Here is a 26,536-nt window from a genome sequence, read left to right as displayed (position 1 = left end):
AAAAGTGGGGGAAAAAGCACCAACATATTTGTAGGAAGAGACATTTATTTTGTTGGTGAGCAACACTGCAGGCAATTAACTAGTATTGAGTTCTTTAATGAAATAATGGAGAGGGTTGATAAAGAGAGTGCAGTTGATATGTATATGGACTTGCAAAAGGCGTTTGATAAAGTACCACACAATAGACTTGTTAGCAAAATTGAAGCCGATGGGATTAAAGGCAGCCTAGATATGAAATTGGCTAAGGGACAAAAAGCAGGGAGTAGTGATGAATGGTATACAGTGATGTCCCCCAGGGGTTAGTATTAGGACCTCTGCTCTTTTGGATATATATTAACAACCTGGACTTGGGTACATAGGCCATAATTTCAAAGTGTGCAGATGTCACAAAACTCAGAAATGTAGTGAACAGTGAGGAGGATAGTAACAGATTTCAGGAGGACATAGACAGACTGGTAAAATGGGTGGACGCATGGCAGATGAAATTTAACGCAGAGAAGTTGAGAGAATTATTTGATGAGGTAACAGAGAGGGTTGATGATGGCAATGGGGTTGATGTGGCGGATATGGACTTTCAAAAGGTATTTGATAAAGTGCCTCATAATCAGCTTGTCATCAAGATTGAAGCCCATGGAATAAAGGGGGCAGTAGCAGCATGGATACAAAATTGGCTAAGTAACAGGAAGCAGAGAGTAGTGGTGAACGGTTGTTTTTTGGACTGGAGGGAGGTGTACAGTGATGTTCCCCAGGGGTCAGAACTAGGACCACTGCTTTTCTTGATATACATTAATGACTTGGACTTGGGTGTGCAGGGCCCAATTTCCAAATTTGCAGATGATACAAAACTTGGAAGTGCTGTGAACAGTGAGGAGAATAGTGATAAAATTCAAGAGGATATAAACAGGCTAGTGGAATGAGCAGACAGGTGGCAGATGAAATTTAACACAGGAAAAATGCAAAGTGATACATTTTGGTAGGAAGAATAAGGAAAGGCAATATAAACTACAGGGCACCATTCTAGAAGGGGTACAGGAACACAGATCTGGGGGTATATGTACACAAATCGTTGAAGGTGGCAGGACAGGTTGAGAAACCGGTTTAAAAAAACATATGAGATTCTGGGCTTTATAAATAGAGGCATAGAGTACAAAAGCAAGGAAGTCATGATGAACCTTTTATAAAACAGTGGTTTGACCACAACTGGAGTATTGTGTCCAGTTCTGGACACTGCACTTTAGGAAAGATGTGAAGGCCTTAGAGAGGGTGCAGAAGAGATTTACTAGAATGATTCCAGGGATGAGGGATGTTAGTTACATGGATAGACTGGAGAAGCTGGGGTTGTTCTCCTTGGAACAGAGAAGGTTGAGAAGAGATTTGATAGAGGTATTTAAAATCATGAAGGGTCTAGACAGAATAGATAGAGATAAACTGTTTCCATTGGCAGAACAAGAGGATATAGATTTAAAGTGATTGGCAAAAGAACAAAAGGTGACATGAGGAAAAACTTTTTTTTACACAGCGAGTGATTAGGATCTGGAATGCACTGCCGGGCGGCTGGTGGAGGCAGGTTCAATTGCGGCTTTCAAAAGGGAACTCGATAAGTACTTGAAAGGAAAAAATTTGCAGGGCTACGGGGGTTGGGCGGGGGAGTGGGTCTAGCTGGATTGCTCTTGCATAGAGCTGGCAGGGACTCGATGGGCCGAATGGCCTCCTTCCATGCTGTAACCTTTCTATGATTCTAAGTGTGAAGTGATGCATTTTAGTAGGAAGAATGAGGAGAGAAATATAAACTAAATGGTACAATTTTAAAGGGGATACAGGAACAGAGAAACCTGGGGGTATACGTACACAAATCTTTGAAGATGGCAGGACAAGTTGAGAAGGTTGTTTTTTAAAAAAAAATAGAGGAGCCTTGGCTTTTTAAATGGAGGCATAGAGTACAAGAGGAAGGAAGTTATGCTAAACCTTTATAAATCACTGGTCAGGCCCCAGCTAGAGTATTGTGGCCAATTCTGGGCATTACACTTTAGGAAAGATTACCTTAGAGAGGGTGCAGTGGAGATTTACTAGAATGGTACCAGGGATGCAGGACTTCAGTTAGGTGGAGAGACTAGAGAAGCTGGGATTGTTCTTTTTACAGCAGAGAAGGTTGAGGGGAGATTTGATAGAGGTGTTCAACATCATGAAGGATTTTTATAGAGTAAACAAGGAGAAACTGTTTCCAGTGGCAGAAGGATCAGTAACCAGAGCACACAGATATAAGGTAATTGGCAAAAGAACCAGAGGCAAGGAGATTTTTTTTTTAACGCAGCGAGTTACAATGATCTGGAATGCACTGCCTGAAAGGGTGGTGGAAGCAGATTCACTAATAACTTTCAAAAGGGAACTGGATAAATACTTGAAGGGGAAAAATTTGCAGGGCTATTAAGAAAGAACAAGGCAGTAGGACTAATTGGATAGCTCTTAAAAGAGCCAGCACGGGCAAAATGAGCCAAATTGCCTCCTTCTGTGCTGTATCGTTCTATGATTCTAAGCTTTTTTTTTTAAGTTACCAGTAGTGGTATTTGCTGTATAAAGTGTTTTTTCAGTTTAAATTTCTAAGGATCTGTAGTAGCTACTTGTCTGAACCAGTAAAATTTAAAAATTGATTGAATAAATGTACCAACAAACTTAGTAATTTCAGACTTGCTGGGTCCTGATTCAGTGGTTCTAATCAGAAATCTTACTATGACCACATTCTTGTCGATCCTGTATTGAAACTGGGAGTCTGGCACCTCTTAGTTTTCTCCCATGTTTTATGCTCTTTCCCTAACTCAGTTACTACTTATTATTGTGTATGAATTCTGCACGTTGCTTGCATGTTTACATAACTTGGAAAGTACACTTCCATTTTGTCCACAGTGATGAGGTTCCAGTGTGCTAAAGTGATGCAGCTGGGACCAGCTAATAACTTAATTTGAAGCCTGTCTTTATTCGCAATTAGTGATTGTGGAATTTGAACTCAGTTGATCTCAATACTGAATTAGCAGGGTCCAGAGTTAGCATTAGCATAAGGTCAGTAATGCAGGAATTTATCTTTGACCGCATAGATAATTTTCATTTCACATTTAGTATGGCAGCCATGTTTGTACCATGTGTATATGTACTGCCTGCATATTCTTTTAGCTGTTCCACTGGAGCTGAAACTCTCATGATGATGTATAACTAAACAGGTCTTTGTTTTAATATGTAATTGTACTATAAAAACAGCCTTGGCATTTATAGGCTATGACTTCAAAGACTACAGAAGACTTTTAGCAGCATACAACAGGAACTGCATTTGTTGAGGTTGTGACTCAGGAGTGCTTGGTATCACTTTGCCCCACAAAAGCAACAAACAACATTTAAACTTCACACACTGTTAGTCTAAAATGCACTGTATTTATACCGTGTATGCTTGTAGGTGACCCAGTATGTTGAGAGGGTTGTCTATAATCATACTTCAGGTTTATATCAGTTTCTGACATGTAGCCTACTGATGTATTTTTCTTTCTCTTTTTCCTTGGAGATGCTCAAAATGTTACATATTCTTGCCCTGTTCTAATCAAAAAAATGGATTATTTCTACCCCACTAAGCACAAATTATAGTGCTGAGGAGGATCAAACTCAAGCTGATAGATTTCAATTTGCTGAACTGGAATATGACATTTAGAGATGTACGGATAGAATCAGTTTTACTCGCTTGAAAATAATCTTGAAGGATAACGTATGTGCGTGTATACATGTATAGAGGATAGAAGAGATATGCATGAACTGGCTGTGTTGGTGATTTGTTCTTGTTCACATTCTGTGTGCCTCTACAAATCATAAATCCGCATTAATCAAAATGACAAAGCTCTGGAAATGTAGAATGAAATAAAACTAATGTAGAATTTCTCAAATAATTGTGCTTTTAAAATTTTCAAAAATCCATATTTACCAAACCAAATCAGTGTAGCTAATGTAATCCCTGCAGTTGTGAAGGCTTGCCTTTATCATCATCTGGGTGCATGAAATATGGAACCCAATCACTGAGGTTAAAAGTCTTTTTGCCCAATCGCGTAGACCTCCTCAGAAGACTAACACGGGACGCAACCAACAGAGTACCCTTCGTCGTCCAATACTTCCCCGGAGCGGAGAAACTACGCCATGTTCTTCGCAGCCTTCAACATGTCATCAATGATGACGAACACCTCGCTATGGCCATCCCCACACCTCCACTACTCGCCTTTAAACAGCCACCCAACCTCAAACAAACCATCGTTCGCAGCAAATTACCCAGCTTTCAGGAGAACAGCGTCCACGACACCACACAACCCTGCCACGGTAACCTCTGCAAGACATGCCAGATCATCGACACAGATACCACCATCACACGAGAGGACACCACCCACCAGGTGCACGGTTCATACTCCTGTGACTCGGCCAACGTTGTCTACCTCATACGTTGCAGGAAAGGATGCCCCAGAGCATGGTACATTGGCGAGACCATGCAGACGCTGCGACAACGGATGAATGGACACCGCGCAACAATCGCCAAACAGGAGGGTTCTCTCCCTGTGGGGGAACACTTCAGCAGTCATGGACATTCAGCCACCGACCTTCGGGTAAGCATACTCCAAGGCGGCCTTCGAGACACACGACAACGCAAAATCGTCGAGCAGAAATTGATAGCCAAGTTCCGCACCCATGAGGACGGCCTCAACCGGGATCTTGGGTTCATGTCACACTACACGTAACCCCACCAGCGAACAAATGTTATCTGTTTTTAATATAACGGGTCATTGACTGTCTTCCTTCTCTCTCTCTCTTTTTTTGGGGGGTTTGTATATTCGGTGGCCTTTTAGGTGACACCTTTCTGTCTGCTCACTGTGATTGCCTTGGCAACGGGCAGTAATCACCAGGCATTGTTCTGTGATTCTCAAATGCGAAGGATTCGAAAATGTCATTTCCATACCGTTCACCTGAGGAAGGAGGAAGCCTCCGAAAGCTTGTGGAATTTAAAATAAATCCATTGGATAAAGGCACTGTCCAGTGTAATCACACGCCATATAGACCATAAAGTCACAGCATCGATTCCTGGTTTGTGCTGAGTTGGTAGAGTCTGCAGGGACTATAATTAGGTTGCTGCAATTAGCCTATGGTCCCCTGGACTAGGAAGAGAGCAGGATCAGACATCACTGTCATCTCTCCATGGTCAATCTATCTGCTAATATTCAACTTCTCTAAGCTTATGGCAAAGAATGGTTACTTGGGTAAGGCACCAAAAGAGTGCCAGCAACTGTGGAATAAGATCCTTGAATAAGTCCCTGCTGGAAGTAAGAAGGCAAGGACATTTGGAGGGTAAAAATTGGACAATATTATCTGGCAACAGACCCCACCCCCCCACCACTACCTTGTGATTTGTCGTCTTTCTCTACACCCCATTGCACCTCCCCATAAACTTTTATTCAGAGCTGTGATCACAAATTGTGTCTTGAGAGATTGCTCTCCAACATGTTATGCCATGGAGTAATAAGATGTGGATTTGCATCTGCATTTCCATAATACTTAGCTCAAGTTTTAAACATCCCTCTGGGCAGTTGCTGAGTGTAGTCAATGTAAAGCTCCCTCTACCATGGTATGACAAAATGTACTTGAATCTCAGTTGTAGAGTGTGATCCTTTTACTTCTACTTGTAGTAGTTCGTTCACTTTCCAAACCAGCCACTCTGTGGAATTGCCACTTCCCATAACAGCCATCATGTGACCTCTGAGTGGGATTGCGAAAGGACAAGTTTATCCCATGGGGCAGTGCCAACAAGTCACTGAGTTGAGACTGCTGAAGCTTATTTCATTTGGGATCCTTATAAATGGAACAGGAAAAAGACTTTCTACCTATCGACCTAGGCTACTTTGAACCCAGTTCCGTGTCACACAGTTCTCTCTCAATAACCATGGTTAACAGTTAGTGCTTCCTTCCTGGCCTCTCTAAATCGAGCAAGTAATTTAGGGGGTTTGACTAACAGCTGATTCTTACAAAAGTGAAATAAAGGATGGAACAAACTGGTTTTTGGCATTTTACTCTAGACGTTTTTAGGACCATTCCAATAGTCAAGCCCTCACTTCCTTTGACTTTTACCTGCTCAATATCTGTCAATTGTGGCAATCTCAGGGGTCAAACAGAAAATCTCATGTTGATTATATCATGTGCCCTCACATGATCTTTTCAACTTCAGAAGATGATAGAATAAACACTTGCATAGACTGTGGCTTGGACTATAAAATACCAGAAGATTTATGAAACAATAAATAGATGAATGAAAACAAGTAATGGTGCACCATGGATTTACACTAGTTATACAACTGCAGCCACTGTTTTGAACTGCAGTGCTAACCAGACCGGACAGTCCCTGCCTGGCAATAAAATTTGAGGGAGGTGGGACTTCAGTAAAGAAGATCGAGGACACTTCTTGATATATGTAGCCAGGACTGTGCTCAGAGTTTGCCTCTCTCATTCCTAGATTCTGGGAATCATTGGCCTGAGTTGTGTGGTATACCAGTAGCATGGATAGATTGTGATTAATTGGGTTTTATTGGATGGTGTAGGTGCAGTCTGGGTTTAATTTGCTGACTGGTATAGTTGTAAAACATAGTAACAACTTTGATCCGCCTAGTGATTGATGTCATATGTGAAGCTCTAATATTAGAGTACTGTGTTGGAGGTACCTGGCCTGCGAAATGTTACCACTTTTTCTGGAATTATAATATATTCATTTTTTGATTAGATTAAATTGCAATGTAATCAATTTTCCCCTAAATATTTCAGGGTCTGGAATGATGCTATATGCAAACAAAAGAATGGATTAATAGATGCTAACAGTGTGAGCAGTTCTATGATACGCGGTGGTGCTTTTGTCAGCAGTGGTGTTCTGACATCACCTCAAATAAAAATCCCTTTACTTGGTTCCACACGTGAAGTAGTTTGACAACATCTGGAAATGAATTATCTTAAAACCATTTATTTTCTTCTTTATTAAAAACATACGCCTAGCACATTCCCCTATCCTCACTCCTCTTGGAACAACTGTTTTGACTCTTCAGATCATTAAGATATTTCCTGTCCAACATCATTATTCTACTGTTTAGGAACCATTGATACTTTGAAGAATTTTTAAAATCTTAATTATCATTTTGGTACCTATACCTTGTATCCGCACCCATCAAAGAACACAGGCCGATGCCCTGCTCTTAGGACTCTGTCAATGGCATTATGCAACTAACTATTAATAAAGTACATGAGAGTGCCTGTCAATAAATCATCTGCTGCATTTGTTTTTTGATTTACCAATTTCCCCCTCCCCCCACCTGTGCTGTGATTTAATTCGATGAATTCAGATCATATAACAATTTATTTTGCCTATGAGTTGTTGTGCATCTGGTGAAAAATCATTGACTTGCTAGTAATTGTCCATGAATTGCCTGTCTCAGGGCAAACATTGTGATTATGTGAAGATTTTATAGAGTTTACCCTATGGCTACAGGTATCATTTTTTTTCTTTGTATAGCAGGGAGAACACCTCTTCCTCTAATGTGAATATAGCGAGTAGATGGTCCCCCAGTTTGAATGACTTCCTTTGCTTCATGTGGCTTGCAGACTAGTGAAGCTACAAAACTACCAGTTGAACATTCTGTTTCTATTTCAGATTTTCTATGTGGTTGGGCTGGCAACAGGGAAAGGGCTGGTCTCACTGGTTTATCCACCAATGAAGGAGCAATGTTGAAAACAGTGCTTTTCGTTGCTGCCAATCCTGCCAAATTCACAAGGGAAATCCAGCAGCATATAAAAACACTGAAACAGAATTGGAACAGTGATTGCACTGTTGTCTTATCCTGGTCTATTCTATTATCTGCCCTTCCCTGTCCTCCCAACTACCAATTCTCTGCATCTCCTCACCCATTGGGAGTCCCAGTAATGACTCTGCCTTTCCATATCCACCTGAACCCGAATTCTCTGACTTTTTTTCTCTCCTCATTAGCTCCTGCCCCACTCCCCACCATTCTGAAGTTACCAACTGCTATTAATCAACATCTGCTCTGCTCAGTGGTACTTCAAATATTTAGAACACTCATTTTAAACTGGAACCCATGCTGACACTAGCTGGTAACATTTTCCATGGGTGTTGGGAAGAGGCGGACTTGGACAGTCAGGCAGCATTGGGATTTAGCCCTGGACATTAGCCATGCTCATCCATTGTTTCTTGCAAATCAGTGCCTATCAAGTCCAAAAGTTGAATAAAAAAAGGCAAAGTATGTTACCAGTTTATCCTACATTACAACAGTGACTACACTTCAAAAGTACTTCATTGGCTGTAAAGTGCCTTAGGACACCCTGAGGTCATGAAAGGCATTATATAAATGCAAGTCTTTTTATGTAATGAGAAATTAGCAATTCCCCATATTAGGTGGTTTTTAAGCAGTTGGCACTCTTCAGAATTGCCGATGAGCACCATCATAAAGTTTCTTTATGCCCCGTGAGCTGTGAGTACCAATATCTCTGTGTACCAGTATTGCTATTGCTAGCACCTGCGGAATGCTTATTTCTTGGGTGCTGCTGAGAGGAAAAGGGGATGGGGACCAGAAGGTACAGGGCCAACATTGTCATGGTAGTGAAGCATAAGTTAGCATTGCGTACTCTCCCATCCACCTTAATTTCCTATTCTTGCGTCCAAGGGCACTCATTTACAATGGCACCCTAAGAAGCTAACCGTGGGCCCTGCACTTGGACCCACCCGAAATCAGAGGACCTGAGGCAACAAGGTGAATACGGCCAAAATAATAAGTGGCGTACTTTGTAATCAGATTCATTAGGCCTGATTTTAACTCCGGGCCAGTTTTCAGCGGGTGAGTAGCAGTGTGAATTAGAAACTCTCCACTGCTCCAGAAATGAGACCCAGGGTACTTTAAATTCTGGGCTTTTTAAATCCTGCCGGCCAACTTTCCACCCATTCCAGCTGGGAAGTCAACAGGAAGCGGCACAAAATCTGAGACCAGGTAGGTGGCGAGATTGGCTGCCGGGCCATCCCACAGGGGTTTCATGATTGGGAAGTGTGCTCCTCCTGGCCCCACAAGGAAAGTTTTTTTTAAAAAATGTTTTTTAAAAAAAGTTATCTCTTCTGGCCCTTTATCCCCTTCCCCGCTGTCTCCACCTGCAGGAATCTCACTGTGGCTTCTCGCTCAAGCTGCCGAGTGAAAATTGCAGTCGTGTCCCGATGACATAATCGGGTAATGATAGTAATGGAGGATTCTGCCGGCTTTGGGCAGGTGTTCTTGCTGCCTGCTCAATTCAGCTGGTTAAAATCGGGAACCGTCAGCTTCCGGGGTCTCCAGGGCGAGTAAGTAACCTGCGCGATTTTAACTGACCACCCACCTGGTTCTCACTGGGCAAATAGGGTTAAAATCTCCCACATAGAATTTTTGGGCCTATATATATAATATCCTACTGCATGCCAGCTATTTCATTGTAGGAACACCAGAGCAACGAATATGTCTACAGTGACTTGGACAGCAGAGATCTTGGGCTCTTTTTTTAAAAAAAAGTCGATTGATGGATGCTTTCAAATTTAATTGATACTACTGATGGAAGTTGAATACTAAAACATAGAAATGATCTTATTATTTAAAGTGGAGTAATCCACAGTATACATAAAAGCTGTAAATTTTAGAATTGTTTCAGATTGACAACTGCTCCAAATTAAGATGCACAACACCAACACTGCTTCAGAGTAAAAATGTTAATTTCCAGCACCATCTGTATACCAGCAGTTAAGTAAATTGAAATTCATGTAGATTTGTCTTCTGCATACCACATCATGTACTACAATTTTATACATTCCACACATGGTGATTGAGCAACTGGTTCTGGTATATATTAAGGAGAACAAGTTCAATTTTGATCCATGCAATCTGACCAACATCCAGTTTCCTGTGTAAGATGGATAGCAACAATAATGGATAGGATTTTAACTGACGAGAGATTTTCTACAACACATGCAAATAAGTACTATGAAAATTACAAGATCATTTTTACCTGAAAATCTGTGGGCATTTACAGGGCTCTTCACTTCTTCTCCTGCAACGTAAACCCTTTCATGCAGCACATGCTTTCAGTCCAGACTTCAGCTCATATCAAATTATGTCCACACAACAGCTTCTCATTCAAACAGCTTCTCCGAGCTTATCTCCCTCCCCTCCAGATCAGAGTCCTTGGTTGTCTTGGAGTCTGCAGCTCATGGAAAAGTCAGTCTGCCCTCTGCTGGCATTTGATCCTCAATCTTATTCTCTCCCTTAAGGCAAAAATCAGTCTCCCTATTCCATTAAAATCACACAATCATTTGCACCTAGTATATGTTTGTTCTAGTACTGTGGCTGCATTATGGATGTTTGTACGTTTTTCAACTTCCACAAAATCAGAATAGGACCAGTAGGGCACTTAGCCCCTCATAAGAACATAAGAAATAGGAGCAGGAGTAGGCCAATCGGCCCCTCGAGCCTGCTCCGCCATTCAATAAGATCATGGCTGATCTGATCCTAACCTCAAATCTAAATTCATGTCCAATTTCCTGCCCGCTCCCCGTAACCCCTAATTCCCTTTACTTCTAGGAAACTGTCTATTTCTGTTTTAAATTTATTTAATGATGTAGCTTCCACAGCTTCCTGGGGCAGCAAATTCCACAGACCTACTACCCTCTGAGTGAAGAAGTTTCTCCTCATCTCAGTTTTGAAAGAGCAGCCCCTTATTCTAAGATTATGCCCCCTAGTTCTAGTTTCACCCATCCTTGGGAACATCCTTACCGCATCCACCCGATCAAGCCCCTTCACAATCTTGTATGTTTCAATAAGATCGCCTCTCATTCTTCTGAACTCCAATGAGTCGAGTCCCAATCTACTCAACCTCTCCTCATATGTCCGCCCCCTCATCCCCGGGATTAACCGAGTGAACCTTCTTTGTACTGCCTCGAGAGCAAGTATGTCTTTTCTTAAGTATGGACACCAAAACTGTATGCAGTATTCCAGGTGCGGTCTCACCAATACCTTATATAACTGCAGCAATACCTCCCTGTTTTTATATTCTATCCCCCTAGCAATAAAACCCTCGAGCCTGTTCAATGAAATCATGGTTGATCTGTGACCTAACTCCATATTCCTCAATACCTTTGGTTAACAAAAATCTATCAATCTTAGATTTAAAATTAACAGTTGAGCTAGCATCTACTGCCGTTTGCAGGAGAGTTTTCCAAGCTTCTACCACCTTTGCATATAGAAGTGTTTCCTAACTTCACTCCTGAAAGTCCTGGCTCTAAATTTTAGGCTATGTCCCCTAGTCCTGGACTCCCCAACCAGTGGAAATAGTTTCTCTCTATCCATCCTATCAATTCCCCTTAATATCTTGAAAACTTCAATCAAATCACCCCATAATCTTCTAAATTCCAGCGAATACAAACCTAGTTTGTGTAATCTTGCCTCGGAATTTAACCCTTGCAGTCCAGGTATTACTCTAGTAAATCTTTGCTGCACTCCCTCCAAGGCCAATATTTCCTTCCTAAGATGCTGTGCCCAAAACTGAACACAGTACTCCAGGTGTGGTCTAACCAGGGCTTTGTATAGCTGTGGCATAACTCCTACCCCCTTGTATTCTAGTCGTCTAGATATAAAGGCCAGCATTCCATTAGCCTTTTTGATTATTTTCTGTACCTGTCCCTAACATTTTAATAATCTATGTACATGGACCCCTAAGTCTCTTTGGACATCCACTGTTTTGAGCTTTTCACCATTTAGAAAGTACTCTGATCTATTCTTTTTAGGTTCAAAATGGATGACCTCATACGTGCCTACATTGAAATCCATTTCCCACAGTTTTGCCCATTCATAATATATCTCTGTAATTTTATGCTTCCATCTACACTGCAATAGGAAAGCTAAAATTTCATAGGATTTTATCAAGTTTACATTTTGTGGGAAAGTCAAGATTGAATTATATCATGTCCCAGTCCCACTGCACCAAAGCGTTCAGTCTGACCTTTGGCCTGGATTTACATTGTATCTTAGTGTATGTTTCTGAACATAATTACTGTATCTATTTTCTAGTGACACCTTAAAGGACTCTGTATCGAGTTGTCTTTTGTCTGTAATTGTTTCAAGTAACTTATCTGTTCTATTTTTTAAAAAGGCCTGAAGAACTTACTGCTGTGTTGGTAATGAAAACTAAATTTTGGTCTTTACAATGGAGGCTGATTTGTTTCACCAACTACTGAAAAATGCTGAAGGATGTAATTGAAGTCCTATTGCAATGAATTGCAGCCAAGTGGAATTTGAAGTGAGAGGCAGGGTGTCAGAGGTAATGCAATTTTAAATGGGTGTGATAGGATGAGCTTCACTGGAATGGTCATAACTTAGTACAACATGCCTATAATTACACAACAGACAACTCAAACTAGTCAAAGCCATTTTGTAAACCTTAAAAAAGGCACATTATAATTCGTTTCAAAACCTGTAAGTGATTAATAATTATTATCTTTCAGACAATATGAAAATAAATTAAGTGTATCCCACAGGATCTGCACTCAGTGACACAAGTGCGAATGTAATGAAGAACAGTTAGTCACAAGAGAATTATTGATCAAAGACAGAATTAATCATTTCTTAAATGGGCTTGGTCTTGACACTTCCATCTGCTGAAAGATGGAAGGTATACCAAATGGAATAGCAAAACAGCCCAAGCTCTATTTATTTATGCTATGCTTTAACAAAAGCTTGTCAGTTTGATGAAGAGATGACCAAGGAGACATGGTTTAGTTGACAGAATATCACAAGGCAGACAATGTGCACTGTATGTACTATGACAGTTATATTAGAGAAGGAAAGAATTTGCATTTATATAGCGCCTTTCATAAAATAAGGATGTCCCAAAGCACTTTTTTTGACGTGTTGTCACTCTTGTAATGTAAGCAAACACAGCATCCAATATGCACACAAGGTCCCACAAACAGCAAAGAAATAAATGACCAGATGATCTGTTGGTTGAGGGATAATTGTTGTACAGGACTGGAGCACTCCTCTGCTGCTTTATGATCTAGCACCAGTTGTCAATCCAAAAAAAAATCTGGAGTTTGAAAACCCTGAAAATGGAATGGAGAAGTAGAGTGCATGGAACTTGCAATTCTTGGTTACTTTGAGCTCATTCTTTCCTCCTCCACCTTATTTTTTTGTAAATTGCATTTGTACTTTCAGGTTCACTTTACATTCACACACTTCAACAATTCCAACAACTCCCTTCTCTTTTGAAAGATTCTGATTATATTTGTTAACATTAACTATGGTATTGTATGGTTAAAATATAAACTGTAACTTAGATGATTTTCAATTTTTTCAAAAATAAATCACTGTTCCTCAATAAAATTGCATGGTGGAAATGGGTTAGATACTGGCCTTTTACCTCTTGGCCAAGGTTCAAATCCATCCCAGATTGATAAGATCAAATCTCTTCTGTCTGCTGGCTGTAAGGGTTCGGGTGGTCATAATCCAGTTCCAAATGGGCATAGGCCTACAGCACAAAACTGCCTCAAATGTCACTCAAGCAGGGTTGAGTATGGTTGTTGTGGAAAATGGAAAAAATGACAAACTGGTGCATTGGAGAGTGTTCTTTAGAGGTTAAAGTTGGGGCTGAGGTATATTATTGGGCGAAGTAGAAAATGCTTTATTCTGCATCTCACTGTTCTATAACTGACCTGGGAGTGCTGATGTTGACACTGGGTGCCTGAAGTGGAAAGTATTTCCACAATGGTAACATTCCTCAACTTGATGGGCACAATAAAAATATTTTAAAAAACATGGCACTGTATCCCCATCATTCCTTCCTTTAGCAATGAACTGAAATGTTTTTTTCCTAGACATAGGCAACTGACTAATAAAAGATTATGAAATACAAGTCAGCTGTATCTCCATTGTTTCTAAATCTCCTGCTAGAGCAAATGTGCACAAGGCTTTACTATTTCAAAAAGTAGAAAACTTCACTGACCAGCAGCTATTTATACAAAAACACCTATCTTTGCCATCTGGTGGCAGCATCTACTATTATCCCCTTAAGATCCCTAACGGTGTTAGGACCATTGCTATTTACTATTTTCATTGATGATCTAGATGTCAGTGTTGGGGGAATGATCCACAGGTTTGCGGTTGATACCAAGATATGTGCGAGGGTTAGGACTGCAGAGAATGCTCGACTACTACGAGCAGATCTTGATGTGCTGGGATTGGGCCTGTGTTTGACAAATGCTGTTTAACTTAGAAAAGTGTAGTGTCATGCATGTGGACAGGTCAACGCTAAACATACATATACCCTACAGAGAAAATAATTAAAGCCAGTGATGAAAAACAGAAATCTGAGTAATTTATTTCATCTTTAAACATCCATGACCAATGCTGTGAAGCTAAAGCTAAAGTGAACAGGATTCTAGGGTGTATCACAGGACAGTTCACTACAAAACAAAGCATACCATTTTGTCCTTGTACAGGACCTTGGTTAGGCCTCAGTTAGAACACTGTGCCCCATTTTGGTCTACTCATATGTGGAGGATATTGAGGCTTTTGAAAGGGTGCAAAGGAGGGCTACAAAGTTAATTCCCAGTTTAAAACATCCCAGCACAATGAGCTGGGTCTCTATTATTTAGAGAAGCATAAACTTTAGAGAAGTTAGTGGTATAAACTGGGCGACATGGACATGTTGGGCCGAAGGGCCTGTTTCCATGTTGTAACTTCTATGATTCTATGAGTATAAATCAAGTTTATAAAATAATGAAGGGACTAGATTGTGTGTATGTAGACAACTATATCAACGGACTAGGTTAGGGAGGACCAGGGGCCACGATTACAAGTTATGCAAGGGCAGAACTAGGTTGGATGTTAGGCGGTTCTTCTTATGCCATGGAATAGTGGACCTGTGGAACAGGTTGCCGGCTCATACGGTGAATGCTGATTCATTGCATTCCTTCAAGCAAGAGTTGGACCTGTACCTGGCTGGAGCGGAGATAACCTCATACAAGAGGTAGGTGTCCTGTAACGTAAATCAGGACCAATATGATCTCCTGGACTCCTTTCAATCGCCTAAGGGGGTCGGAAAGAGATTTTCCAGGTTTTTTCTCCTCCAAATTGGCCTGGGTTTTTATCTTTTTTTTGCCTCTCCCAGTAGATTACGTGGCTCTGGGTGGACGGGGAGTGTATGTATTGTAATGCCTTTCACAACCGTGGGATAGGCTGGATGGGCCAATAGGTCTTTTCCTGTCTGGTATTTTCGTATGTTCATAAAATCTAATTCTATGTTTACTAGTCTGACTAAAATTACACCAACTAATTGTGATTCAAAATTTTTACCAAATGTTTGAAAGTTTGCTTAAAGTGTAATGGAAACAGCAACATTCTAATGGTAACATTTAGTGTGACTATATCGTGTGAAATCGAAACATGAAACTGACTGTCAAACCTTGTGGCACCGGCAGCTGTGATCGTTAGGCAAATAAGTGTAAACAAGGAATCTCTTGCATCTCGGGTGCAAAATGACTTCTGCCAGGCATTTTGTCTTTTAAAAAATAAAGTTCAAATACGAATAACAAGCTAGCAGGAATTTGTGATGAGTTGGTCAGGCTTAGAAGCCCAGAGGAGAGACAGAAGTGATTGTGTCTGTGTTAGTTCATTATAAGCATACCTCCTATCACCTGATCAGAACAGCACTGTCAGAAATTTTTAGAAGTCATCTTCATGCTGCAGTGCCCCTCCCTTCCAAGATATTCCCTTGGTTATTGATATGTATGCACATCAAAAATACTTGGAATAAGGAAATGTTAAAAGGCACTACATCTTTAACAGTTCCAGTGGTGCTGGGGGGCCTTCAGTTGCCTCACCCATATCACCCTTCCTTATACATGAAACTCTATTTGCTACTTGACCATGATAAGCATTGCAAAGAAACCTGGGGCCCGATTTTAGCACCCGATCCCGGGTGCGTTCTCGGCGGGGGGGCCTCTAAAATCCCGATTTCGAGGAGCGGGACCGGATCGCGCCTCGATCCCGCCCACTTCCGGGTTCCGCGCTGACGTGCGGGGGTGCGTGCGTAGCCCCCGCTGGTGGGAATCCCGCAGGCAATTAAAGCCAGCGGGGTTCCACTTGAGTGTATTTATCTGGGTATTTCAGGTCATTAAATGACCTGATTGAGCTGTTTATTTAACAGGTGTGGGATTTTACAGTGAAATGAGACTGTTTCCCATACTGGGGGAAACACTCACACTCTCAACGGACGTGTTGCAGCCAGCAGCCTGTGGCAGCTGCCAAGGTGCATTCCACAGGTGGGGGGGGGAAGAGCCTTCACCAACGCAAGAGGACACTCCGTAACATTGGGCAACGCCTGCCCTCCACCACCCTCCTCCAAGCAAGAAGATTCACCAGCGTGAAAGTGCAACCCCTGTGCGAGGACACACTTTTCTAGCGTGCACAACCCCGCAAACCTATACCTGCCAGATGGGTGCTGCGTTGACATCCTCGGAGGACAAACAGCATGACCAGCCTCAGCAGCCTCGCAGTCCACGCCGTCCGCCTCAGAGACGTGCATCCCCACAACACGGTGCAGTGGCACATCCACCTGCACAGCAGGATGGAGGGCATCCGCAGAGAGAGATGCGTCGCAGGAGGCACTACCCTCCGCACAGGGTCTACAGACCGAGGCTCAGCTTCCTGGACCTCTCTGAGCAGCAGTGCATACGTAGGCTCAGAGTCACTCGCCAGGTAGTCGCCGACATCTGCAGCCTCCTCAATGACGAGCTGCTCCCGGATGGACCAAGCAGCAGCATCTTACCCGTCGCCGTCAAAGTCACCACTGCCCTCAACTTCTTCGCCTCCGGATCCTTCCAGGGTGCCACGGGGGACATCACCGGGGTCTGTCAGTCGTCTGCACACAAGTGCATAAGGCAGGTCACCGATGGGTTGTTCCGCAGGGCCTCGACCTACATCAACTTCGCCATGGATGAGCGCAGCCAGACGGAGAGGGCGGTTGGATTCCATGCTGTGGCTGGCTTCCCACGGGTGCAGGGTGTAATCGATTGCACCCACATAGCAATACGGGCACCTCCACATGAGCCAGGGCTGTTCATCAACAGGAAGGGGTATCACTCCATGAACGCCCAGCTCATTTGTGACCACCGCCAGAGATTCCTACACGTGTGCGCCAGATACCCTGGCAGCTGCCACGATGCCTTCGTCCTCAGGGAGTCCACCGTCCCGCCCCTCTTCCACGCACCCAACGCCGGCAACGGCTGGCTCCTCGGTGACAAGGGATATCCCCTGCACACATGGCTTATGACACCTCTGAGGAACCCCATTACCGAGCCGCAGCGTCGGTATAATGACAGCCACATTGCTACCAGGTCTACAATTGAGCAGGCTATACGGCTGCTCACGATGCGCTTCAGGTGCCTTGATCATTCCGGGGGAGCGCTCCAATACACACCATTCAGAGTGGGACGAATTATAGTTGTCTGCTGTGCCCTGCATAACATGGCACTACAGAGAGGGGTGCCGCTGGTGGAGGCCCCATGCACACCCGCCACCCACATTGAGGACGACAATGAGGAGGAGGAGGAGGAAGAGGAGGAGGAGGAGGAAGAGGGAGAGGAGGAGGAACGACCCATGCGCCGAACACTGGCTCACCTGCGTCCTCGTCAGTCCAGGGAGGCACTCATATGCCAACGGTTCTCCTAACATCACACTGTGTGAGGCGTTCACATGTCATAACGTGCACAGACGAGGGTCCATACAGGCTCCCTCCACAAAAGAGTGGTGCCTGTACACCTGCACCCACTGTATTATGCCCAATGGGTGGGACGGGGTGGTCGTCGTCATGATGAGGCGCACGGAAGGGACATATTGCACAAGCCGCAGAATTATGGACAAGAGGTGGCTGCATTGGTGAGAAAAAGTGAGTTTATTTTGTGGTGACATTCAAAGAGTGGAAATTAAAAAAAAACAAATAGACAAACACCCTGGTGCAATCCCTGTGTGCTCACGGAACTTTAGGCTTTCGTTTTCGGGACCCCCTACGTGGTGCTACCCCTGTGGCTCCAGCAGAGGTGGTGGCAGGTTGCTCCTGTTCGTGCCCTGACCGGGTAGATGCTTTGGGCCGACGCCCCCTGGGTTTCGGTGCCCGTGAGGGCACCTCCACAGACTGCTCCTCCTGCACCTGTCCAGGGGCAGACTCGGCCACCTGGAGAGGATGGACTATTGCAGGCACTGGTTGAGAGGGGGGCAACGGGTGAGACGTGGGGGCGCCTTGAGTAGCGTCCACACTTCCATTTCCCCGTTCACCATCTTCCCTCTCATGGCCAAGGCCCACATCACCCCTTCCACCCTGCTGGACGGCAGTTTGGATGACGTGGGTGAAACCTTGCAAGGCCACCTCCAATGTATCTGTCAACCTGTTGATGGCGGCAGAATGTTGCTCACCCTGAATCCGAACAGCCGTTGTGAGGGCCTGGATGGACTCATTGGTGAGCTGTGCGTGACGCTCGAGGGAGACTAGCCTGTCCTCCACCGCAGACGTTCCCACACCTACCCGCAACACTATCTCAGAGATGCCTTCACGTCCCTGCGACACTATCTCGGCGATACCCTCCTGCACCTATTCCACCATTCCCCTCATGCAGGAGTTGGACTCCTCCATCCTCCGTGCGATTGTGGAGAGTGCGCGTGGCACCTCTCCCAGTACCTCAGCAATGTTCTGGTGCCCCTCGACGACTCTCCTTTTGACAGGTGGCCCCCTGGGTTCAGCATCTGGGTCCGGCTGAGCAAAGCCTGGAGAAGAGTGCTCCCACCGACGCGGACCCTCCGCGGCTGACCCTGCCACCAGGGTCTGCTCATGCTCACGTGTGCGCGGTGACTCACCATGTGCAATCCCAACTAACTGAGGGGGGGGGGGACCCAGCGAGGTGTGTGTATCTGCGCTGGTGGATGCAAGGCTCATGTGTGACGATGCACCCTCAGAGACGGGCATGTCCTCTGAGGAATCGCCATCAACCGAAACGTCGATCGCAGACGGTCCTGCAAGAGAACAGAGGGTAATATCAGGCATGTGACCAAATGTGGCGGTGCGGCATATGCCATGTGATGCTAAGATCACTCGCGCTCATGAGTCATGAGTGCCAGCTTTCCCTTACCGGCCGTTTCGCCAGAACCAGACTCGCCATCCGCCACCGACAGGCAATGCAGCGTGCGGCTGATCTCCAGTGCCTCGACCTCGGCGTCTGTCAGAGCCACCTCGTGTGGCGGGCCCCCTCCGGTGCGTGCCCTATCGCGTGCGTTCCTGGCCCTCTTCTCCTGTGAGGGCAAAACACAAAAACGTTATTGAGTGATGATTGCATTGTGAGACGGTTCAAGCATTGGTGTGAGTGGGTTGAGCGTGTGCCAGATGGATGGGAGGATGCGTGTGCCACATGGCCATCCCATTGTATGGGCATTGGGGTGTGTGGTAGTGGTCGAGTGGGGACAGGGACGGTGGGTACGTGCAGGCACTGTGAGGATGATAGTTGGGTGGCTGTGAGGATTGGTGCGGGAGCGCAGTGCTCTCAGTGGAGATGGGGTTGTGAGGTGTTTGAGGTGATGTGGAAGACGGAGTGAGGCAGAGTGCGTTAGTGTACTCACTTTCCCGGACCTGGTGAGGTCATTGAATCTCTTGCGGCACTGAATCCAAGTGCGGGTGGTGTTTCCCCTGCTTGTGACCTCAGCGGCCACCTCCTCCCATGCCCTCTTGGTGGCGCTGGCAGGGCACCTCCTTCCATCTGTGGGGAACAGCGTCTCCCTCCTCATGCGGACCCCGTCCAGCAGCACCTGGAGGGCGTGGTCCGTGAAACGGGGAGCAACCTTACCCCTGTGCTCCTCCATCCTTCATGGAGTATAGTTTGTGGCTGGAGGGGCTTTGGTGGACTGCCCCTTTAAATAGAGCGCCACCATCGCTCAGACGTCAATGCGCATGCGCAGGCCGCCGGCACGCAGCTGAGAAGCGCGGAACCCGTAACTGCCGGCTAATTACATCAATCATCCCGTGATCGCGCGCACAACGCACTCAATTTGGACGGCGCGTTTTCCTCGAGCCCGACTGACCACCCGCTGCCAACCCGCACCCCTGGTAAAATCGGGCCCCTGATGTCCACACACAAACAGCAATGGTGATTGTCGTTTTTTTTTGCTTCATTCTCCGGATATGGGCATCACCCATCCTTTGTTGCCCTTGAGATAGTGGTGGGCCGCCGCGTTGAACTGATTTCCACCCGCCCCATCCAAATCCAGCTCAATAATATTAAGGGTACTTGTGATCTTACTGCTAACCTAGCGCAGAATAAGGAATGAACTTGGAAGCTTCCTGTGCACAGATGCCACACCATGCAGTGCATTTACCCACTAAGACATCGCAGTTACCTATTTTCTTACTATTTTAGTGTCGTTTTACTGTAACTTCATTATTCGTGAAACTAGATTACTTAATCTGGCGATACGATAAGATAGGGATTAGGAATCCCTTGTAGTTAAATAAAAGTTGAGTGACCCTATCATGGTTGCTATTATGCCAGACACTATTTGGGAAATGTGGCTGTTGATGGGCTGCTGCTTCCTCAATGTGCTCCCATGAAAAATAGCAGTTATGTTGCTCTGCTTGGAACTTTTTTTTAAAGCCTAAAACGTTTTCATTTATTTTTTGTAATGGCTGGACTTTTGGTGGTGCTGCAGTATGAGTGATTCTGCTGCAAGCAATCCCAAAATAATAAGTATGGCTGCTTTAAGGTTTAAGAATGGATTTTTAAGTATTTTGAAAGGTAGTTGTATCAGTAAATAATCTGAAGTCCTTTTTTGTGTGTTCTATACAGTTTTCAGTTTTGTTTGTTCTAGTAGGGGAAGAATCAAAACCTAAAATTGACAGCAAAAACTGGCAATTTTTCTCAACTGTTTCTAAACTTTCTATAATTCATGTTTCAAATTTTATTTGATACTGATATTTTTTGATTGTTAAAGGAGGGTCTAAGAAATATTTTGCAATGTTTTTGGTATAAGAATCATGAATTATTTTACAATCTGAACTTGTTTAATAATATTCCTGTCTTGAACAGTGTTCGGAATTAATTTTTATACCACCTTTAATGTAAACTATATTTCACTCAATGTACTAAATAATGAAAATTAAAAAGGAGGTAGCTTTCTTCACATAAATATAAATAAAACTACAACAGTCTGTGTGCTATTGAGATTCTGCTGATTACAATGTGCAAGTGTTTTAAATTCGACTTAGAAAATTTAATCTGTCCTCAGTGAGCATGGAATAAAGAATAAGTGTGATATCATCTCTAAATCTCCTTGGATCAAAATTGATTCTTACTCCTCTTTCATCACCTCACAGATCCATCATTGACCATCCTGCAGCCTTTTTGCCCATAACCACCTTATTCTTTATCAGGCTCAGATAATAAGACAAATGCTTTTTAGACAAAAATAACAAAAATGTTAGAACAAATTTACATTCTGGTTGCAATTGTGAAGATATTAAATATTTACTGTCATTTATTTCATTGTCCTTTATAATTGTAAACAAATTCAAAAATGAAAATGTACCATTTTCAACAAATTGGGAATCTATTTCCAGATGAAGAACAGGAGAAAAGTATGATGGATTTTTTTACCATCTCAACTCCTCAAAGCAACATTACTGTCCTTTTCTGTTTCATTATTTTTCTGTATATAAATAATGCATATTAATGCTTGTGCATAGAGATTTCAGTTGGAACTGAATGGTCATGACTTTCCCTGATATTTTGCAAATTGCTTTTACAGATTGTCACTTTGAAAAATAAATAGCAATTGATATCAAATCTTGTTCAGTTTTCATGAAATGGAGGAGCTGTTTTGGAAAAAATAACAATTGTGGAACTAATCCCATAAATTGACCTTTCCATTTGTTTAATCAGGTTTAAATGAAGAGTTGGTCCAGCTTCTACTCATTAGGGATGAGTTGCACATGGAACAGGATGCCATGCTGGTGGACATAGAAGACCTTACCAGGTTGGTGCTAGGATTGAACATGAATGATTGACTGACTTCCTTTTTCCTGCAATAGTTTCAACAGGACAGTTCTGTATCCCACCCTTGGACCATTGAACAATTCTTGATATTTTCCTCTCTCATTACATTCACATGTATTTTCCCTGAAACATTTCTCATCTTTTTTTTAAAAGCTGAGATACTTTGGCTAACTGGAATTGTTATAATTCTGTCATGAAAGTTTAGCAGGGGACTTCTTTGCAAGGCTAGCTTGTTTATACTGAAACAAAAACAAAAAGTAGGTGGTAGGTTTAGATCTAAAAGTCTTGTTTTAGATGTGAAACTCTTGCAGATGGATTTCCGGGAAATGTGTAAAATTGTTTACAACTCACCTGCAAAACCAGTGCGGCAAACTAGGCACATTACCAGGGCTGCTGATCTTCCCTGACCCCAGGAGCCCGTGGGCTGTGTGGAAACCTGCCTGAGGGATTAGGTATCTCTGATCTCTCACACCAACTGTGATTCCACGTATTGTGTAGTGGTGTATGCTTGCGTCATCTGATGGGGCCCCAATTGCCTACAGCCAAAGCAGCTTGTGCCTCGCAACCATAAGCAACGTGCTGCTCATAGCTTCTGCAATGGGCTGTCCTGGTTAGTTGATCTGCTACCTAGCTGGTTTTTGCTGCCGCCAGCCAGGCAATGTACCACGTGAGATTTCAGGTCTTTCCCCTGAACAGGTACGACGCACAGTACTATCGTGTCCTTAACGAGATGTGCCACAGAACCACTTCCCAACCACCTGGGTTCCGTTGTGTGCCCGAAAACACTCTCCCTGGATAAGGTGCCATTTTAACGTCAGACTGTGAAGTGAGCTGCCAGTTTTCTCTTTGCCCTTCCCTGCACTCTGAGGTGTACCTCCTCCAGTCCCCTCAGTTTGTACTACCCAGGCCTTCCTGGACCATTAAATCCAACTTCCCATCAATCTGCATGTCTCCTCTTGTGCTCAGAGTTGACCCAACGAGGCCTCTACCTGAATTACCCCTTTCACTTTGTCTCTTCAGGAAAGAGAGGCCCTGGATCATGTGCCACTCAATCTGCGACTTTGGCAGCTGACTTTGCAGTGCTAACAGGGCCTGCACTTTGTGTTGTCTTTCTGGCCTCCCCTGAGCTGCCTGTCTATAACCCACTTCAGTATCTACGTCGTGTCCTTTCAAAACCTCATAGTATGGACGAAAAGACTGTCGCCCCTGCGCGGCTGAAATAGTCTAGCTAAACTCTAACCATTGCACTAGTATATCTGTTGTCAACCACAGTTCACGAATGTGTGCAACTTTCCTTCCCGTAGAGTGGTAGTCTTTCATTATGCTACCATATACTATCGTGAAGGAACAACCAGTGTGTTGCAACCCATTGTGTGCATTCTATTCACTGTGATCAGATGAAGGTAAGAAGTCAACCTATGTATATTCTTGGTCACAATATAGCTGGCCTACTCACACCTTGCAAAGTCAAACAGTCTGCCAGTTTGCATTTGTGGAATTTCTAAGTACAGTGGTTTGATTTGTAGCCTACCTCACCGTATTTAAAATACCTGATTTAATTGTCTTCAGACTTCTATTGAGCTGCTTCATACCATGTTGGCTGCAAAGCTGACTCACCAAGCTGATCATCTGTGAGACAGCACGAGACATCTGATCTCCCACCCATGAGATGGTTCATATGTGCTTGCAAGGCCATAAAATTATGGGCCAAGACCTAGCTGCTCAAGAGTTTTACAGTCCTGATCAAGTAGCCAAACTCTGAAATTGTATGAAACTATTTCCAGAATTCTGTTCCTTAATAGCAAATGGCAAAGACCATCATAGTTCAATATGTTTTCACTTTCTAGCCCCATGTCCCATGGCTTCTATCCCGAGGACTGTTTCCCTATATAATGAATAGAATTTTCCTTAGTTTTTTTAAACTTTGGGTGTTCAATCATAAGCACCAAGTATAGCAAGAATTGGCAGCAGGATTGACGTGAGAAAACACAACTAGCAACTTTCTGCAAAGCGGCTGGCCCATTCACCTTTGCCCCAATTGTGGTGGCCAGCTAACAATTCAGATGCCTGGATAAAGCCATTAATATGAACTCCCTCTTTAAAGTTTGGATTTAGATTCAATTTATCAAAATAGTGGGCTCCATATTCCGCAACCTCATTTACCTGAATCGCTGCCGATATGTGTTTCTCTACCAGATCCAAGAGTGTGACAACATTTTTTCAACATCTCCTTGGCCTCGTCCTGGCGCATTCTCTCCTCCTTGCAGCCTCAAATCGGTGTTTTGTCTTTCTTGTTATTGGATTTGTGTTGTTCCCGCTCTTGTTCCTGTTGACAGTGCTTCAACTGTGTTGAAACTCGTGCTCTTTTTGCTGAAGGTCACTTTATCTTCAGCTACTAACTGAGCAAACTCAAGTTTGGACTCTATTTGATTTGGACATTTTGAATTATCAGTATTGCTGCTCAGTTCACTTATAAATGTTTTAACTCACTTCTCATCACCAGTATAAATCAGTATCCCATGTAGCAGCCACTAATTGTTACTAATTTCAGATCTACTCCAGATATACTCTCTCTTGGGGTTCAATGTCACTGGCTTCTCCCATAAGCAGATCCCACATCTGGAACTGCCATGAGTTTACCTTTACTATGCAATATACAATAGCGTGACAATAAGACTCCATTGTTATATGAATTGGATATTGTAAACTCGCACGTGGTCCCACGTGCATTTCAACAGTCTTCCGAAAGGATTAAGATTTTAGTGAGATGAAGCCAGATACAGTGCTTTATTTTACAGCCAGCAACTGAATGTACAGAGAGTAACCATTACAGAAAATCTGCAGGTAAAGTGTTGGATGAGTGCTGTCTGCCCACTTGCTGGTGGTGACAATACATTACTACTTTAATTTGTCAACAAACGCAACCAAAATTTACACCTCTGTGACCTGAATTAAGCTTAAACACTTCCAATATAAATAATACCCAGATCCTTCTGCAGCAAAATGGTCAAGATTCCCAAAATGTGACATTACCTTTGACTTCTCTTCTTTCTCCAGACATGCCGAAAGTCAGCAGAAGCACATGGCAGAGAAAACGACAGCCAAGTGAAACTGAGATGCCTCCAACAAGCTAGGAGACTGGAGAGAAAAAAGCTAGATTTTACTTTGCTTCTGTGGTTGTAAAATGCTGACGCTCAAGATGGTGCACTTCAAGAAAATCAGTGTTAGTCATTGGTACTGTTTGAAGCTTTATGTCCAGTGATTTGGCCTATGCTTCTTTTATAATTTATTTTAATATGATTACATTTGTCACTGAATTGTATTGGGCATTTCAGTAAAATGTTGGTAACTGATATGCAATTCTAGTAAAACTGAGAAATGTGCAGGATTGGAAGATATATAAAGTAGTTAAGAGAAGCTAACTCTTCTGTCTCCTTGGATTTCAGTTATACAGTATTTTACCATGGGCCTCTTTTTATTCTCCACAGATGGTAGTTTTAAACAAATAAACTTTATTTAAAGGTGCTATTAAAGTCAAAGAATACATGCCTGCCTTGTAGTGACGTTGTAGCTATTGGTGATTAGGTCACTTGAATAAATTTTCAACATTTTGTAAATGTTGATTACCTGACTCAACCATTTTAAAGTGTGTTAATATAATTTCATTCAATTGGATTCAGAAATGTAATCTGGAAATGTTATGTACAAATATGTAAAATAAAAAAATAAAATTTGTTTCCTATGATATACTTATATTACCACATTGTGTTAGGATATCCAAGAATTTTACAGGTAATAAGTTTAATACTAATTGTAAAAATCAGTTAAGGTGAAGGAATAGCAAGACATGTCACTATTTTGATTTCTGAGAAATCAGGTTGGTCTTTCAACATGTGGTTTTTAGAAATAGCACACTGGCAACTCTACCACCACCAGCAATTTGCATTAATATAGGACCTTTAACGTAGTAAAACGCCCCAAGGTGCTTCCCAGGAGTGCTATCAAACAAAATTTGACACCAAGCCACATTAGGAGATTTCAGGACAGGTAAAGAGGTTGGTTTTAAGGAGCGTCTTAAAGGAGGAGAGGTCTAGGGAGGGAAGTCCAGAACTTCGGGCCAAGGCAGCTGAAGGCACGGCCGCCAATAGTGGGGGGATTAAAATCAGGGATGTGCAAGAGGCCAGAATTGGAGTGCAGAGATCTCTGAGGTCTGGAGGAGGTTTCTGAGATAGGGAGAGGCGAGGCAATGAAGGGATTTGAAAACAAGCTGAGAATTTCAAAAATTGAGGCAATGCCAGACCGGGAGCACAGGGTGATGGCCAAACGGAACTTGGTGCAATGTCGGATACAGGCAGCAGAGTTTTGGATGAGCTC

The 26,536-nt window shown here is 43.3% G+C and overlaps 1 protein-coding gene across 3 annotated transcripts in view; it reads left to right on the top strand.

Annotated features, from left to right (window-relative positions):
- schip1 (schwannomin interacting protein 1) overlaps positions 1-25,798 on the top strand; it is a 160,517-nt gene extending 134,719 nt beyond the window's left edge. For all 3 annotated transcript variants that reach the window (XM_067995387.1, XM_067995386.1, XM_067995388.1), the window contains 2 exons: positions 22,049-22,142; positions 25,220-25,798. In XM_067995387.1, the coding sequence (XP_067851488.1) occupies positions 22,049-22,142; positions 25,220-25,271 (146 nt within the window). In that variant the 3' untranslated portion in view covers positions 25,272-25,798. The remainder of the gene's footprint in view (positions 1-22,048; positions 22,143-25,219) is intronic.
- The last annotated feature ends 738 nt before the right edge of the window (positions 25,799-26,536 follow it).

Source organism: Heptranchias perlo, chromosome 13 (genome assembly GCF_035084215.1).
Source record: "Heptranchias perlo isolate sHepPer1 chromosome 13, sHepPer1.hap1, whole genome shotgun sequence".
Taxonomy (NCBI): Eukaryota; Metazoa; Chordata; class Chondrichthyes; order Hexanchiformes; family Hexanchidae; genus Heptranchias; species Heptranchias perlo.
The sequence above is the reverse complement of the archived record's forward strand: the minus strand, read 5'-3'. Positions and strand labels throughout refer to the sequence as shown.